This window comes from Nipponia nippon, unplaced genomic scaffold (genome assembly GCF_047370975.1).
Source record: "Nipponia nippon isolate SJK-2023a ecotype South Korea unplaced genomic scaffold, ASM4737097v1 scaffold_3, whole genome shotgun sequence".
NCBI classification, from domain to species: Eukaryota; Metazoa; Chordata; class Aves; order Pelecaniformes; family Threskiornithidae; genus Nipponia; species Nipponia nippon.
The window spans coordinates 15718081-15736529 of NW_028262347.1; the positions used below are offsets into that span (position 1 = coordinate 15718081).

General features: G+C 45.5%; 1 protein-coding gene across 1 annotated transcript in view; it reads left to right on the plus strand.

Annotated features, from left to right (window-relative positions):
* Positions 1-17144, plus strand: part of CDHR3 (cadherin related family member 3) — a 40029-nt gene extending 22885 nt beyond the window's left edge. Inside the window, exons 12-18 of the mRNA XM_087764075.1 lie at positions 3133-3359; positions 5095-5266; positions 7121-7365; positions 9967-10148; positions 11533-11605; positions 14000-14048; positions 16819-17144. Of these exons, the coding sequence (XP_087620201.1) occupies positions 3133-3359; positions 5095-5266; positions 7121-7365; positions 9967-10148; positions 11533-11605; positions 14000-14048; positions 16819-17144 (1274 nt within the window). The remainder of the gene's footprint in view (positions 1-3132; positions 3360-5094; positions 5267-7120; positions 7366-9966; positions 10149-11532; positions 11606-13999; positions 14049-16818) is intronic.
* Positions 17145-18449: the final 1305 nt, after the last annotated feature.

An 18449-nucleotide genomic window follows, 5' to 3' on the forward strand; every position in this document is an offset into this window, starting at 1 on the left:
TCATAGAATCATAGAACCATAGAATCATAGAATCATAGAATCATAGAATCACAGAATCATAGAATGGTTTGGGTTGGAAGGGACCTTGAAGATCATCTGGTTCCAACCCCCCTGCCATGGGCAGAGACACCTTCCACTAGACCAGGTTGCTCAAAGCCCCATCCAACCTGTCCCTGAACAATTCCAGGGATGGGGCATCCACAGCTTCTCTGGGCAACCTGTTTCAGTGCCTCACCACCCTCATAGTGAAGAATTTCTTCCTTATATCCAATCTAAATCTACCCTCTTCCAGTTTAAAGCCATGACCCCTTGTCTTACCACTATATGCCCTTGTAAAAAGTCCATCTCCAGCTTTCTTGTGGGCCCCCTTCAGGTACTGGAAGGCCACAATAAGGTCTTCCCAGAGCCTTCTCTTCTCCAGCCTGAACAACCCCAACTCTCTCAGCCTGTCTTCATAGGAGAGATGCTCCAGGCCACTGATCATCTTTGCGGCCCTCCTCTGGACTCGCTCCAACAGGTCCATGTCCTTCTTATGTTGGGGGCCCCAGAGCTGAACGCAGTACTTCCTAGGGTCACAGAGAAATTGAAGACGTAAGGAACCTCTGGGGGTCTCAAGTCCAACTCATACTCAAAGTGAAGCTAGTTTCAAAGTTAGATCAGGTTGTTCAGGGCCTCATCCAGTTGAATTTTGAAAATCTCCTAGGATGGAGACTCCAGAGCCTCTCTGAGTCCCTGTTCCAGCTAAGCAACCTTCATTCCAGGTAATTTTACCTTGCACCCAGCTGGAATTTCCTGTGTTGCAGCTTGTGTCTGTTCTCTGTTGCCCTTTCACTGTCCTCTTCTGAGAAGAGTATATCTTGGTCTTCTGTATTATCGCCCTTTAGGTAGTGGAGCAAAGCAATTAAATCCCCCCCTTTGCCTTCCCTTCTCCAGCCTGAAAAAACCCAGCCTCATCAGCCTCTCCTCCTGCATCCTCTGCTCAACCGCCTGCCATCCTAGTGGCCCTTCCCAGCCTTTTTCCAGTTTATTAGCATCTCTCTTATACCTGGGCCCCCAAACAGCTAGCTTTATGAGTGCTGAGCAGAGTGGAGCAGTCACTTCCCACCATGTGCTAGTAACACACTTGTTAATATAGCCCCAGTATGCAGTCTCCATTCCCTCTAGGGTTCTCTGGTGGCTCATGTGCAACTTGTCCACCAGGGCCTGGGGTCCATTCCTGCAGAGCTGCTGCCTGCTCAGTCAGTCCCAGCCTGCGCTGATGCATGGGCTAGTTCTGGCCCAGGTGCAGGACTTTGCATTTGTCTGTGCTGAGCTCCACAAGTCCTGTTGGTCCATAGCTCCAGCCTGCTGGGCCCCTCTGAACGGCAGCCCTGTCCTCCAGCACGTCCAACACTGCCCCAGGCTGCTGTTACTCACAAGCCTGCCCCAATGGCCACGTCACCGAGCAAGACGTCCAGCTGCATCACTGCATCTGAGTGGAACATGGTGAAGCTGCCCATGAAACTCCAGGAGATTTAGCAGCCAGATAATCTAGTATCTGCTTGAATTCATCAAATTATTCTGGCCACGACAGGCTCAAAGCACAGGCGAAGGCAGCTGTGGCTATGGTCAGCAGACCTGTGGGGTCTATGGTGCTTCTATGTCCATTTGCCTAAGCCAAGAGGCAGGGGCGGGGGGGAGAGGAAAAGGCATGCTTCGAGCAGCCCTGTCAGCCTGTCCACAACCTCGTCTCTCTTGTCATGGGTGAAGGAGCAAGCCTAAATTTCCAGCCCTCACCCTCAGCTCTCTGTTTTCTTCTTTCTCTGGTCAGGAGAATCCTGCCAAGGTCCACAGGTCTGCAAAAATCACTCCTGCCTGTCCTGTGGAGAAGCCATCATCGGCCACTGCTGAGGGTGGCGCAGCTGCAGCATGGCCTGGGAGGGAGCTGGAGAGACTGGGGAGGCTGGGGCTGGCTCCTGGGGGGGTCTGCCTGGCAGGCTCCTGGGGGGGTCTGCCTGGCAGAGGGACCCTGGCAGCCCTAGCCCCTGCAGGAGCCAAACTGCCAGGAAAGCAAGAAGGGCTAAGGGGGGACAAGGAGGCACAGGGCGGCCATTCAGCAATCAGAGGACCCTGACCTTCGGGTGTTCATACCAGCGCCTTGCATTGCTCAGCAGCCTGTTGTTCTTGTCCAGCTTTTATTTCTATGTTGCATGGATGGAGCTTGGCTTTCTACACTATTTCCTAGTGGATATGATGCAGTGAATTTTGCGGCATTTCCTATTGTGTGTGTCTCTCCTCATACCACTGACGTGCACCTTAGAAATATAATACTTGAAATACTTGAAATCCGTATGTAAACCTCTCTATGTCAGCCACAGAACTTTGCTGGATACTGAGACTATAAAGAGAAATGTTTTTTTGGACTCAGACTGCCTTTTGTTTTGAGCTGAGTTGACTTTAAGAGGGTGCTTGCTATTGCTGTACCAAACAAGAGCCAACAGTTTGCAGTAGGGCTGGAGTTCACAGGGTCAGGAAAAAAAAAAAAAAAGCCAAACCTTTGTTTACGTCCTCCTTCTGTCTTACTCCGTGCATGTGGACTATTCATCCTGTATATCCCCGGGTCATGTGGATGCATTTAGCATTGAATCAGTGTCTGCAGAGATGGGTGTGCACAGTCCCATCTTCGTTCTCACAGTCTACAGCACTGCCATTTGTAGTTTGCTTTGTAAATGCTCAGCACAAAGGTAATTCAAACCACCTTTCAAACACCTCAGAAGGAACAGCAGCAATTGCTTTTCAAAGCAAAGAGCCTTGTTCCTCCAACCGAGCCAGCGCTCAGGCTGCCACAAGGCAGGAGTTCTATGCGTGTTGGTGCAGGGCTCGGGGTGGCCCTCACCACCAGAGCACTTCTGTTGTGGTTCTCTACAGATGCCTCGTGTTTTGGTATGTATTGCTAGCAGGCAAGCCCATACACGGCAGAGCCATAGCAGAGCATGGTGACCTAGTATTTCTCACACCTTTGATTTACTTTTTTGGGGTGAAAAACTCTAAACCAAATCTTTACTTCAGTTTCATCAAGTTTTGGTTGGAACAAGTACTCTCTATTTCCTTTTCCTTAAAATGTTAATGAAATATGGATTTTCTGTCTCTCAGTTGGATCCAGCATTGGAAGAGTGGATGCCAGCGACAAAGACTGGCCACCCAGTGTCATCACTTATTCCATTGTAGCTGGAGGAGGCACCAGGGATTACACAAATATCTTCTGGATCAGCCCAACCAAAGGAGATGTGAAGATTTTAGCTAGATTAGACTATGAAACAGCTCAGAAACATATTCTCACAGTACAGGCCTCAGACCAAGAGAAGACTGCAACAGCATCTGTGAGTAAATTCACTCTACTTCTACCCCTTTATCTACATTTTTCTCTCTTTTTCTTGACAATAATGGTAAGACATTAGGCAAAGCACTTTGGTCTGTAAAAGGCAAGTCCACCCCTGCACAGAGCTGTATATTAGTCAGATGAAAGAGGTTGCAGTCACTCAGTCTTGCGTTATTTCTTACAAAAAGGAATTAAAGTAATACTTTTGTATTTTTAACTCTGTGGGGTTTGTTTCTCAGTCTTTTTTTCTTATTTCACCAGGGCAGTGAAATTGTTTTCTGTGCCCTACACAATTTAGGATATTCGTTTTGGCTACATATATACTGGAAAAATAGAAAAAGGAAAGGGTCTTGAGGCCAGGTAGCAGAACCTAATTTTAGCCATGCTTAGTGCCAAGTCCTTTTTGGACCTCGTGTAGTGCCCCTTGGCCCTCAAACATACTTTTGATTTTGTATGTGATGTTTTTTCACTGTAAAGTGCCCAAAGTCATGCGAGAATCGTGTTGCAGCCCATCAGAGTTGTGTTTTCATGGGGTAGGACAGAGGGGATGTGCTGCATACGTTGGGATGGGATGAGGGCTTGGGCAGCCTCTTGGGATAATGTCAGAAGGCCCACCCAGTACAGCTGTGTCCACATGGCCTACTGGGAATGCACCCTTACATGTGCCTTCCCCTGACCGTGATCTAGTTTTGTCCCTGATGGTGCTACCTGGCAGGAGCCAAGAGCACGCCAGGGACCACGACAACATTAAACAGCAGGGTTTTGCTCAACTTTGCTGCCCAGACCTATTTTATTCAGAAGAAAAAATATAGATGGTATATACACAAAGGTATTTTACAGTCACTTCTTTCAAAGAATCCCAGTGTCCTTCACATACAGACTCCTTTTTACTCCTTTTCACACCTTCTTCCTCATGACTACCTTACCTTACATTTGATTTTTGCACATCTGTTGGGGGGGATACAGCTACTAGGCCTGCTTTCTATTCCAGCCAGGCACCACCCGTGGAGATGCTACGTGGGAGGTACTTAATTTCTTTATCACCTGTGATATTTCAAGGTGATCATTAAGGAAAATTTAGCATCAGGAGCTTGTAACGATGACAAGTTTATCTGTTGTATGTTAAAGATGAACAGACATTAGAGGAAAGAGCTTTGAGAAGGGTAACCTTTTTCTCTCAGCCAGCTAATCCCAGCTGACATTAATCACATCTGGCGCTACCCGAGGAGCTCCCAGCCATGCAGAAGACCATTACCAGCATTTCTCTCTCACTGGGAACAATCAGTCTATAAGGAATCTTCCTTCCTTCCATGGATCATGCTCTCAATTATTATTAAATATGCTAAGAAGCCTAACTAATGACTGTGAAGCAATTTGAGATATCTGAAATGAAGTTTAATGAATACGCGGTACTATTATTATTTCTCATTCTTACCATGACACACTTCAGGTAATTCAAACAGTCGAACACATCAGATCAAAACCCCTGCAGTTTTAGAAGATGGTTCAGGTTAAGGAACCTGTTCCCAGAAGAGTGCTGATCACAAGAAGAACTGGAGGTCAAATAATCACAGACATTTTATGGTAGAAACTAGATTGGAAGGGATGTTCATTGCTCTTCAACTGCTGTTGATCAAAAGAGCAAAATGAGCAAAGCCAAACAGTTTTTGAAGTTAATAAAATTCTGGCTCAGCACAGTGGAGGAGCTTCAGCTTGCTGTTGCTCTTTTCTTTCAGGTAACTGTCAATGTTTTGGAAGTAAATGATGAAGAACCAGTTTGTTCACCCAATTTCTATTCATTTCAAATCCCAGTCAGCTTAGCTGTTGGGACCAATATTAATGGCTTCAGGATTGAATGTCATGATCGTGATTCTGATCCCAGGTCCTTCCGTTACTTCATTAATGAAGGTACTGTGTCATGGTGTATGAACTGGGAGCATTGCAAAAATTAGTGAATGCTGATAGTTTGCTTTGATTCATAAATAAAAATCTTGCACAGTTTATGTGCTACATCTCATGGAGGGCTAGTTGTGATCCACAAGTTTCGCACATCGTTACTTTGCTGCTTACCAAAAGAGATGTCTCTCCATGAGTTGACTACTGGTGCTACCACCTAGAACCATTCCCTTGCAAGACTGGATTGCCTACTATGTTAATTAATTGGGAATTAATTGCATAATTGAGAAGGAATTCAGAAGAATGAGCTGGAATGATATGCAGGGTCAAATTTCACTTCCAGTTACAGCTGACTAAATCTTGAGAAAGGATGGTGGGTTCTGTTACTCTGCATACCTCACCTTTAGTTGCTGGTACACCATTCAAAACAACTGAGCAAACCCACATGTCCTAGGTCCATGCTGTATGCATTAAAACCCCATTTTAAGACTGTGTGCTTGAATCTAGTAATCAACTGCATCCACTCAGAGAACTGGTATGGGATGACGCTCAGCTTCACAAAAAGGGGAGTGCACTCTCTTGGGGCAATTTCTTTTTTTGTCGCTGAGCTGACTGCTGAGAAGGAGGGAGCAGAGTGTCCAGGTGCCAGTAAAAAGCTGTGAGCATAAAAAGAGAGAACCTCTGTCCTATTGCAGCCCCTTAACGCCGCAGAGAACCTCTGCAGCAGTGGTATTTGCACATGAACCCATACGAAGGCTGTGTTTGTATCATCAGTAAATCAGGGTCTGGCCACAGGTCCAGTATTGGCCCACACTGCTGAAGCATTAAGTTTGTCGTTGGCATGATTTTGGTCTGTGCCAAGCAGTACATTCCCAAAGAGATCCTGAGCATTGCTGAGGGACCCAGGACCTTGCCCAGCAGGCACTCTGTATGGACTGACCAGGGTGAAGGCTCAGGTGTTTGGCTGTATGGACGTGAGCTGTGCCACGCAGTTGGCCTCTGAGCCACTAGCCCGTTTTGTGTTGTACAATAGACATGGCCTTCAAGGTCACTTCAGCCCTGGAGCTCTATGGAGCAACACGAGCAAAACCAAAGCACATCTAGTGCCTTTTCATGGCTCTGATCTCTCCCATGTGTGGTCTGCTTGGAGCCTAGGAGCCGGAGCTCATCTACCTGCAGCCCAAGCCACTAGCAGATCTCCAGTTACACAGACAGAAACTGGGGGGCTGATGGGCCAGCATTGCTGAACTCTCCTCTCTGCCCCCACAGTGCAGATGAAGCCCTGGAGGCAATTAATGTCCCCCGAGTCATTAGCTCTCTTCTGGGGGACCTGTTCAAAGGCCTCTGCCTCTGGGCAAAGGGAAAAGCCATGGAGAGGGCCTGGAGGGGCCTCTGGAGACACTGGTGGTGTCCATGTGGCCTAGGGGCGACTCCGGGAACACCCTGGTAGCGGGAAGAGGCCAGCAATAGCGTAGGGTCCTTGCCCCGGCTGGGTGCTGCTGCTTCTGGGTGCTCTCCAGGCTGTAAGGACAGGTCATTTGGGTGACCTCTGGTGTGCCCTATGGCTCTGAAATGTTTCCACAGCCTCCTCTCAGCTGTGTCCCCATAGAGGGTCTTATTCCATATTTTAATGCTTTTATGACTGTATTGTTTTATCTGACTTTATATGATATCAGGAAGATCAAGGAGCCGTTCTTATCAATGATATTTCACTGCACAGGTGTATAGTGATCCATAGCAAGTTGTCAACAGAAACTGATGTTTTTACTTGTTCCAACCATTTACTTTAATGTGGGATTGCTTTTCTCTTTTATTCCCCCCTTTTTTTTTTTTGGCATTGTTTTGTTTTTTTGCTATTGCTTGCAGGCAATGTGAACAATCATTTCACTTTTTCACCAAGTGCCGGCTCCAACACATCTCGTCTGATTCTTGCATCGAGGTTCAACTATGAGAGTGGACTTGATACAAACTGGATTTACAGACTGCGCGTCTATATAACAGATGACAATTTACTGTCTGCCAGGGACAAAGCTACACACCTAATTAAAACTGGAACGGTGACTTTAAGCATCAGAGTTATCCCAAATCCAACTACTGTTGTTCCCACAACAGTAAGTTCACTGAAATTTATGTCCACTCCTGTGGTTCTTTCATGGGCTAATCTCCATAGAAGTGAAGAAAAGAGAGTAGATGTACGCGAAAGGGGAGCAAAAACCTACAGTGGGTCCAGTCCTGGGAAGTGCTGAGCCCTGTGCTCTTACACTGAAGCCAAAGGTGGTTGTTATGCTCAGCATCATGAAGGATCAGTCCCAGGTACAGAGTCATAGCATATGTTTTGTGTTTTAGTTTCTAAAACAAAAAGGGCAAGTAGCCAAAGGACCAGGCATGCTGCCATTACCATGTAACTGGAAAGTTAAAGATTTTGGCAGCTTTATTTATAAGGAAAGAGCAGGGCTTAACCTTTGCCTGGAACCTTAAAATTACCTCATGCATTTTGCACTACCTCTTTTTTATTCATAGCTGTTCACTGCCCCAGCTGCCTTGCACTTCTATGGGCTTCTTTAGCAGTGGGACACATTAATCTGAGGCTATCAAAGTTGAAATAGGCAACAACAACAACAACAACAAGAAATCTTCATCACTTGGAAGGGGCTTTTTTCCATCCCTGAGGTCACCATCATGTAAAACTTCGAGCTGCCTGTCAGGAACTGAAGCAGTTGTGCACAGCCTCAGCATGTTGCTGAGGTTTCAGACAGCAAAGTCAGAGGGGTGGGATGGGTCTTTCCCGAGCTCCCTGCCCACATGGTGGTCCGTAGCTGATCCAGGGAAGCCTGCACAGCTTTCAGCAGCTGGGGTGGGATCTGGCCTCCACAGCCTGTGGGGCCATGGGCCTGTGTCCCAGCAATAGAGTCTACTCCTCCACACAGCCATGCCAGGCAAGCGCTGGCTCACCGGTTTCATTTTGGAGCTGATTTCCATCAGGCTGGTGCAGGATGTTAGGAGAGCTTGCTGTCGTCCTGCCTGCAGAAGCGGCACAGCCTGAGGGTACAGCCCACTCTGTCCCCATCCTTGTGCCAGTCACTGCCTTCATCCCTTGCTGCACCATCTCTCCATCATCCAGAGTCCATCCATTTTCTGCCTGCCTGCAGTGGCATTACCCTTTTCTCCCTTGCATGCAGGAATGAAAATATGAGGATGCTGGTGAAGGGGTAAAAGAGCTATTCACTGTAAAATGGTCCGGATCTGCTAGGGACTACTGGTAATTGAGCCAGAACCAGGGGATCCTGCAAACAGCACATGCAAATCTGGCCACTTTGCTATAAAAATGCTTAAATCCAAACTTGCAGACTGATTAATAACCTTGTTATTACCTAATGCTCTGTTGGGAAGGAATAAATGGTTTTCTCACAGCCTTCTCCTCCCCCTACTTGATGTGGAAGTGAAAAGTTAAGCTGAATAACAAAACTTATTCTGTATTTCTTTCCCATGCTTTACCACAAATACAAACAGTCTGGACCACATACCACAGCATTAAATCTGCCTCTCCAGAGATATCAGCCTTCCACTTTCAGTCTGTTTTCCAGAAGAGCACTTCCATTACAGCAACTTCTCCATCACTACTCCTTACATGCGTTCAGTGCAGCAACTTGGTGAATCAGATGCTGGAAGGCTGGTAGTATAGAAAAGAAGCCCCATCACAAAAAGTCACTTGTAACTTCAGTCCCAGTGAGGGTGGAGTGGTGGCGGTGATCTTGAGATTATCTGAGAATTTCTCTAAGGATCGGATGTACTATTTTTTGCAAGGCTAAATAAGTGATTTTAAAGGTACCCTTAAACAGGAAAGAAATAGAAACCCTACTAGATTTCATACACAATATGATTACAAATGTCTTACAGAAAATTAAATAAAAACTTCAGTAGATGATCAAAACAAATAGTATCACACTAGGTAATGACCCAGGTAGAGCAGACAAGTAATTTCTGATCCATGTGAGGATAGTTTCGTGATGGGACCTTAATGAAAAAGTTGCTAGCACCAAGTGCTGTGACAGCTCAGAGCCGTGTCTCCTGGCACTCGGAAAGATGTGGGAGATTGCAACTGCTCAGGAAGTGTGGTTTTCCCTTCTGGAACAAGTCACAGGGAAAAAAAAAAAAGGAGTTTCATTTCTTTTTATACAATAACCCAATTCCTTGGGGTTTAACTCCTCTTACGAAGGGGGCCGAATGATCACTGCAGTGAAGGTGACCTACTTCCAGTTTTGCCTTAGGTAACAAGAAACCATTATCTCGGTAATGGCAGTATTCCCTGAACTTGCTCACCCTCCAACAGTGTGCTCACAGCTTTTCAGGCAACCTGAGGCTTTTAAACCCCACCATGGCATGCTTGTTTTAATGTAAGACATTGAAACACGATCTGGAACCTCCTTTTTGCAGCCTCCAGGCTGCATTTCACCTGCCTTTGGTTGCCCCAGGAGCTTGGTGGTCCATCTCAGTCATCCGAGCTGCCTCGGCAGTCAGCAGGCAGGTACCGTAGGTGGGATGAATCACTGTCTCCAGCAGATGCTGTCTCCCTCTGCCCATCATCTGCAGAGCCTCGGGGCAAGCTTGGGCCAGGTGCTTCAGTGCAGAAGTTCAACCAGATGAAAGGTGCCGTTGGTGTCAGTAACCTTGCAAGTATTAACCTCACAACTTTTCCTATCTTGTTTTAAAAGCCTGGCTTCACTGTTGTGACGAAAAGGGAAAACCTCTACTCTGAATCGGCGTGGTATGTGCCGTTCGTCATCACCCTCGGCAGTTTGTTGCTCCTCGGACTGCTGGGGTACCTGGGGTTCCTGCTGGTGACGTGGGTCCGCACTTGCTGCCCGCCGGCAGGCAAAGTAGATGGCGCACATCGGTGAGTCCTCCCAGATGTCACGCTGGGGAAGTACCCAGCAACACATGGCAATGACAGAGAGAACTCAGGCCTTTCAGCCTTGGTGAAATCTATGCTTCGAATATTTTACAGCGTTATGCCCTTCACTGTAGTAAATGCTGTTATTGGCTACAGTGATATTTGGTGTTAATGATACGAAATCAAGGAAAAATGTCTGTGGCTTTTTTTTTTCATGGATTTACTAACATTAGCATTAGATGAAGGTAATAATGGAATTAACAATTATGACCTTTAAAGGCAGCTATGCAGTCAGAGTCTGTGCCTGACTGTGCTGACCAAAAATACAAATGTTTTTGGTTTGTATTTGGCTCCCACTCCAAGGGAGCTCCCATCTAGGTAGTTACTGCCTGCATTTTCCTCCCGCTCAGCTACGGATCCCAGAGTCCTTTCCAAACCTTGGTGCTCATGCCAAATTCTTTGTTCTGGCAAAACTTCTGCAGATTTCCTGGAGTTTTACCAAAGCCCGTTGCAAGGCTCTGGCCCATAAAGCTTCGCAGTACCTCTGAGTGCTCGTGCTTGGCAAAAGCCACGGAAGCACCTGGGACCGGCTCTGGTTCATGGTGGGAAGCGGCAGAGATCCCCGCTGGCTGCTTTCTCAGCGGGCTGGAGCCAGACTGCCTCTAAATTGACTTTTTACTTTGCAAAACAAAGATAAGCAGCTCTTTAAGTGAGCTGGGATTAAAAAAAAAAAAAAGGATTTCTGTAAGTATTCTCAGGATTTGGACCTGAGTTTAGAAATTATGGTAAATGTAAAGAGGTAATATATGACTGTGATTATAATTCAAATGGTGTGTGAAAGGAATTTAGCAATTTGTGATAAAAATGACAAATGAATCTAGCAGTATATAGCTTGGCTATTGTTATTATTTATTAATAGGGCAAGTGATTCATCGGGAGCCAGGCTCTCCCATTAAAAAGCAATTTCTATATTTTCAAAAACATTGACAACCTTTCAAATATTTTAAAAGGTATTAACTGAGCCCATCAGATCCAAAAAACTGACCTTCCTCCAAGGATGGAACAAGATGACAATATTTGAAAATATATTTTTCCAGATTATATAAATCCATCATGCTATCGTCAATAAGACTTTATTTTTTTAATATCATTCCTTCTTGGAGAGGTGTTAGAGCAATGCTCAGGGCTGTTTTCATGTTTGAGAGCAGCATTAAATGATGCAGGCCTTCAGTGGAAGCAAAACCAGAAACCAAACAGATCAAGCAAATCCCAGAACTCAAGGAAACACATCCTTCTTGCCAAATGAAAGAGAACAAAGCATGATATTTTTATGTAGGCAAAAGTGTGACATTTGTTAACTATGCTCTTTATCTTTTTTTCATTACAGGATAAATGCTCCAGGTGTGTACCTCTTCTCTATATTTTATTACTCCACAACAAGACCTTGTTTACGATTCAGTGTAAAATTTGTAAATCCATTTCTAGACAAATAAATTTGACCCAGTACAAGAGTACTGAGATTAAATAACCCTGGCTGACTATGGGAGGCCCGCCTAAGTGATTTCATGGTCTTTTTGGTCTTCAAATCTATTAACTATTAGGTAAAACCCAAATTCAGAGTAGCCTGGTATTCTGGCATGGATGCTAAAGAATTATGGTATTTTTCACATGCAATTCATATGCTATCTCTTAAAAAATAATCCCATCCCTCTACAGCACCTTCAAGAGTCCTCTCCACTCTAATTCCCTGTTCTCTGATCCCTTAACTTGCTCCCTTGACACCATTACTTCATGTACCTGAAGATTTATATTAAAGTATTGGTGCTTTTAAAGGGGTTCATATAACTTAGCAGGAGTGTAAGCTGCACATAAGAAAAACGTGGTTTTTTAAGCAGTCTTGTCCCTTTCAGTCCCATTAGCTTTCTGCTAGCAAGCGTGGCTCATATGGGCTCAGTAAGACCCTGCTTTTATAACTCCCTCTTCTCAATCAGTATCTCCCAGCTTGAAAAAAACACATGACTAACAAAACCCAACAAAATTAGCTGTTCTCTTGGTTGCCCAATTTGAGACATTTCAGCATTGGCTGGTTTCCAAAAAATGGATTCGTAGTGCTTTCTGAAAAACTGGTTCCCAAATGCTGGGCAGCAAAGGCCAGACGGAACAAGTGTCCCATCAGTGCTCAGGTTGAGACCCATCTGCAGCGCTTCAGAGTATTGCACACCCGGTTGTAAAGCCTGTTGATGGCCAGGCATACAGTGCTCCAAAGAAAGGCCATTAAACAAATAGGCAAGGAGCGAACAAGAAGAAATCATAGCAACTAGTTGGGCATCATCCACAAATCCATGCTGTCGAGATGCCCGTGGCACTGCTGTATTTGTTTGCATGTGGGATGAGTTAATAGTGTGGTAAATTCACACATAACCAAACTGTTCTTCGATCTGAATTTTACTTGACGGGATCTGCATCACTTCCCTGTTCTGTCTCTGAGTGCATGTTTGAGTGCACAAGCTTTGCAACTACAAACATTCATGGCGGAAAAAAAGTATACATTTGTAGTTCAAATATCCCCAAAGGTGAATTTCTGTATCTGTTCATATTATTTAGAAAGGGAAATCTGTTAAAGAAACCATTGTTATTTATTCATTACTGAAGGAATAAGACTTTTCAAGGCTAAACTTTTGATTAGTTGTTAGCAACTGTGGATTTGCGCTCCAAAATACTATGAAGGAGTTCGCTTTTCAGATAGTATGAGGGATCAGCCTTTGAAAAGAAATAAGGCTCATTTGACATGTCTCAGAAGCTGAGTACCAAGAATGTGTATTTGTTTGAGGAAATCTTGGCTTTAGTGTCTATAGTCACTGTCAGAAAAATCTGATTCTTTACAATGTGCATTTTCTTTTCTGTAGAAAAGAACAAACATAAGAAAGAAGTGGTTGTGGTAAGTACTTCTGGCCTCAAAACAAAACCCCGTTTTGCCCAGCCCCAACATGCAATATGATCGTAGGAGCCTTTCTATGAAAGGCATCTGTTTGCCAAAGAGAATATAAAAATGATAGATGAGGAAAAAAGGATTGCCCCCAAATGCAAAAAGCTTCGCTGCCCTAACTGGCCTCTGTATTTGGAGGCAAGACTGGGTGCGAGGGCTGCTCACCCGTGCTGCGGCGCCTTTGCTTCAAAGTGCCGAATTCTGCAGCCTCTCTGGCAGCCCCGTACGTGGGAGGCCAGAGAGACTGTGCCCAGAGCAGCAACACGAAGACACGCTGCGGCCGCAGGTGCAGGATGACAAGTGCCCCAGCTTCACTGATGGCAACGTTGCGCTGCTGAGGCACCACTGACCTGCGCAGCTAACCCTGACCCGCCTGAGTGCACCCAGTCAGGTACACAAGTGTACCCAAGCTGTAAAGAGTTTGGTCTTGATAAGCTGTTTGAAGTGCCGTACTTATTTCCAGTATAGTAGATGTTTCTTTGCTCCTGGATCTTAGGGCTCCTTCCTTTTTCATAGCCATGAAAGCATAAAGGCTGCAAGGCACTTTCATTAGCGTACTCTCCCTCCCCATGTTCTTCAGAGGGGTATTCCCAAGCCTCCTCTGGGTGGAGGTGTCCCTCTTGTGGTTACAGACATGGAGGCATTTAGCATGTCAGACCTTATTAATTCTCCTTTGAACATCTAGTGGCGACACCCTACTCCACAAATTGCTTTTGTTGCCAGTTTTGATTAAACCCAGCGTACAGGAATGCAATATGCAGGTCACACAGATCCACCTCCATCCATGTAGGTCACTTTTTCCAAGTCACTGCTCCTCCTTACTTAACTAATTCACGGGATTCATTTCACATTTTGTCTCTCTTCACAGACAATGACAAAGCTAAACACCGTCTTTGATGGAGAAGCCAGAGACCCAGGTAATAAAAAGCAATTAACAGCGGATATGAATATTTGGCTGGAAACAGACTGGATTAGTTGATTTAAATATGGTTCGACATTTGCTTTTCATATTTCAGATTTGCTGTTTCCAAGGAGAATGGGAGCTATATTTCATGGATAGTGAAAATCAACACAGTGCCCTAGTAACATTTTTAATGGTAGAATATACTTATGGCCCTTGAAAGCACACATCCAATGACCAGATTATTCACTACTCCTCTGCTAAACCTGAATGTGTGGATCTGGTATAGGAAGGTGGGAGGGGAGGAGGAATTTGCTGCAAGCCTCCTGCTCTGGTGCTGTCATGGCTACGTGGTTTCACCCTTCCCATGTCTGGGAAATGGCCAGCAGATTAATGTAGCCGCAGAGGCACTGATTTTGTCTCTTAAACCTCTCCCTGAATGCAGGGCGGGTGGGTGAGTTACCCGCTCCTGCACAAACCTCCTCCCTTGCAGCAACAGTGCATTGCTGCTGTTTCTCTAAGGTTCAAGCATTGCTTGTTGGGGAGGAAAGGGAAGGGGAAGGGAAGACCATTTGCTTTTAGATACAGTTGTGGTGGCTCCAGCTATGCTAACTCTGAGCATATCTGATTAACCAGCTGGGAAAAGTGAAATTAAGGTGAAAGCTAGGAAAACCAGGATGGCCCAGGAGGTATAGTGCTTATCCCCCTCCCCAAGTAATGGCCACTGTGCTCTGGAGCAGGGCTCATTACAGAAAAATGTTTTTTTTCTAAAGGTTGATCCACCTTACTTCGTCCCCCTAAACCACATCCCCTGCCTGAGCCCCACACTAGGGTGCCCAGCCCTGCATCTAATGGTTGAGGGCCCCAGCATGGGGGGAGGGGGCTGGTAAAATGTGGTAGTCAGTCAAAATAGGTCTTTAACAAATAGATCCGAAAATAGGTTTGAAACAATAGGTCTAAAAATTATCCAGAAGACAGGCTTGTTCAAGGCTTGGATTCATCTGGGCAAATCTCCACCCAAGTGCCTGTACCTTGTGTTTCTTATTAGCTGGCTTGGAGCTGTTGGATGCTGTGAGCTAATAGGAAACACTAGGCACAGGGACTTCAGTAGAATTTGGGTGAACAAATGGGACCCTACTGTGCAATTAAGCCCATCCATGAGGCTGTTTGAGGCCACTTTGGTCCAGGTCCAAGCCCACCTGCTATTTATAAAGAGATCTGGAGGGATGGGCTCTGAACTGCCTGCTTTTTCCCTGTGTAACTGCATTTGTAAAATATTAAACATGGATGTTCTCTAGGCTGCTGCAAGAGCTGCTTCCCAGTGTTTTTGCAGGACAGCTGGTGGCTCCCGTCCTACAGCATACCTGACCACACCGGTCTTAAGGGTATCTGAGCCCATCCAAGCTGCCCCACAGAGCCACAGCATTTGCGTCATGCTTGGCACAAACATTAAGCTATGACACAGCTTTGTGGTGTCAGCAGAGAAGTGCATGCTCCCCACTCCTCCCCTCTCCCCTCATGGCTCATCCCAAACCTTACGGAATCAAGTCTTGGTGGTTTGGAGATGAGATTTAATAATTCCCAGGACATCATCTGTTGCATATGATTAGGAGGGGTGGTCAGGAGCTGCTTCCTGACCTGGGCTGCTTTAACATGCCTGCCTTGCAAGCAGTCAGAAGAAATAACATGTAAAGAGATCCAGTTTCATCTTTAATTGCTCAAATTGTGTTAATGTGTCAGGAACCATTAATTCTGATACAAACTGTAACATGTAGTAACACGTAACCACCGTTTCTTTCCAGGCCTTAATGGTCTTTTGTTTGTCTCATATTAATAACGTTTAATTACAAGAAGTGCCACTATAGCTCCTGATTCTCTGTCTGTTTAGCAAGAGACAGTGATTTAGACTGTGAGGCAATCATACTGGATGCATGGCAATTTTCCCAGCTATCTCTAGGTAGTAAATGAACTGAAGGAGAAGATACTTGGTTTTAATGTACAAGTAGAAATTACCCATAAAATCTGAAGAGGACCAAAAATCTTTCTAACAAGGAAAAGTAGCCATGTGTGCTAAACAACCCAAATTTAACAGTATTTTATATATATGGGGGCAGCATGTACTTGCACAAAAAAAAAAAAAAAAATTTTACTCTATTAATGACAATGTGCACAGCAAGCCTGGAGGAAAGCATTTTGTGCAAATGGAGAAGCAATGCATACAGCCAAAATTCGTGGGGGATCCCAGATCTCCAAATCTTGGGTCAACCTAGACGACCTGACACAGGCTGGAAGATGTATGTAGCATATTGTGCTCCTAGCAGGCTTCGCTACATCAAGTAGGTAACTCTATTTGAAAAAATAGGCACAGACATATACAATGGCCTTTCCTGGCATGGCCAAAGGCATAAGTTTTGGGAGAGTTAGTCCTAACAACTAAGGACTATGGACATGTTTGTTACACTGCCCATTTTAACCCATGGTAGCTGGTAGTCTCTATCCAAAGACAGAGGATTACAAGGTCCTATTTTGAGTATTACTATTCCCCAAACTGCAGAGTCAGCTTTTATACTGATAGAATAGCATCTTCCCCGAGTGGCCACCACGATGCCCAGGTCCCCATGCTCGTTTGCAGAAATGAGGCTTTCCCTCTCAGGGCTGCCTTCCCAAAATGATCTGATTTTCCAGGTGCTTCACGTTTCCCATTTCAGCCCCATCCTGAGAACTGTCATGTCTTAATCTGCTGAAGCAGGAATGGTTTTAATCGATTGTCTTTTCTCCCTTGCAAGTCACTGGCAAAATGTACGAATTCAATACACGGTCAGGAGCCAGGAGGTGGAAAAAGAGCTGTGAGCCCCTTCAGCCGGCGCCAGCTGCGCAGGTAACATCCAGTGCCACAGAGGATGGTGCCCAAGGAACAGATGGAGCAGATGCACCAAGGAAAAAAGAGCCTTCAGAGAAGAGGAAAGAGCCAATGGCGGAGACAAAACCAGCTGCCAAGCCCTGGGCAGGGCGATCAGAAACACCAGAACAGGATGGGCTGAGATTACAAAAGCCGAAAGAGGAGTCTGAGGACAGGGGGTTGGCCTCACCAGCCCCCCAGGGCAGATACTGACCTCCTCTCCCATTAAGCCAGCCTTAAAGCAGGGTGCACGAGACTCCAAGGCACCACCCAAATGACCACTGCTCCGAACAGCCAAAGAATTAGCAGAGGCTGACAGATGTGATTTTCTCTATATATATCCCTGCTGCAAAACATAAGGTGGCCACCGCCATGTAAACTGGACGCAAAGGCAGGATGAAGCTGGACTTACCTTTGGCAGGTGCAGGCAAAAAGGATGGAGAAGGGGAGGACGTGAAAGGGGGGGAAGAGGAAATAAAAGCAGAGTCCCAGATAGAAGCATCCACTGCCCGCTGCCCCTGGGCTACAGCTGCTGGCCGTTTCCTCCTGGAAGAGCCGTGGGCCTCCAGACCGGCACAGCCACGTCCTCCGACCACCTTCGGGGAGGGCAGCATACACATGGACATGCTTTCTCACTGCTGAATGGGGTCTGCTGTCCCTGCTGAGCAGCAGAATGGGTGAAAAGCACATTGGGGTTGAAAAGTTTGCTAGCAACAGCTAAAAATATTTTCTTTTCATTCAGTATTTTATTTCAGCCCTACCTTGTCCTCCCATCTTGCTGTAGAAAAGACCATGGCTTGAAAGTAGTTTTGGAGTGGAGAAAACCCACAGCTTGTTACGGTATCTCAGGCTGTCATGTCAAAGCTTTCAGCTTATTTATCTTTTGTAGCACTAGCAGCATTCAATATCTTCACCTTTGGTATTTCCTCTGGCGTATTTAATGTTTTACAGAATCAAGTAGAACACGCTCAAAAGAATAATGACAATAAACACATGGGGTGAAATAATCTTTTCCAAGTGTGGGCATGTGTAATGTAAGTGCCATCTAAGAACCTGATATAAAACAAGCAAGCCCTACAAGATTTCAGAAAATTATTTTAATCTGAAGAAAATTAATTATAAATGATGACTTAATACTCAATGTCTTGGCTTCTTTTCTTTCCTGATTACAAAAATTTTTTTTGGCAGCAAGGGACTGATATCAGGTGGCAAAAGAAAATACTTGGTTTAAGTTGAGCAGGAACAGTCAATGAAGGTTTTATGCAATCTGTCACATACATTGGTTTTTGTCATACAACAGAGGGCCTGGATGGGGAGGCCAGGGTAATTTCACCGAGGATCCTACGCTTTACAAAACCACCCATCACGCTGCTGCGGCTTTTTGCTGTGCTCCAAAGGAGCCGTTTGGCTCAGGAGCAACTTCCCTTACAAACACCAAACCTCAGTCAAATGCTGTTTCATTGCACAGTCAGAAACCCAGCGTGTCACGAACACCACAATGATAGAGAGAGGAAAGAG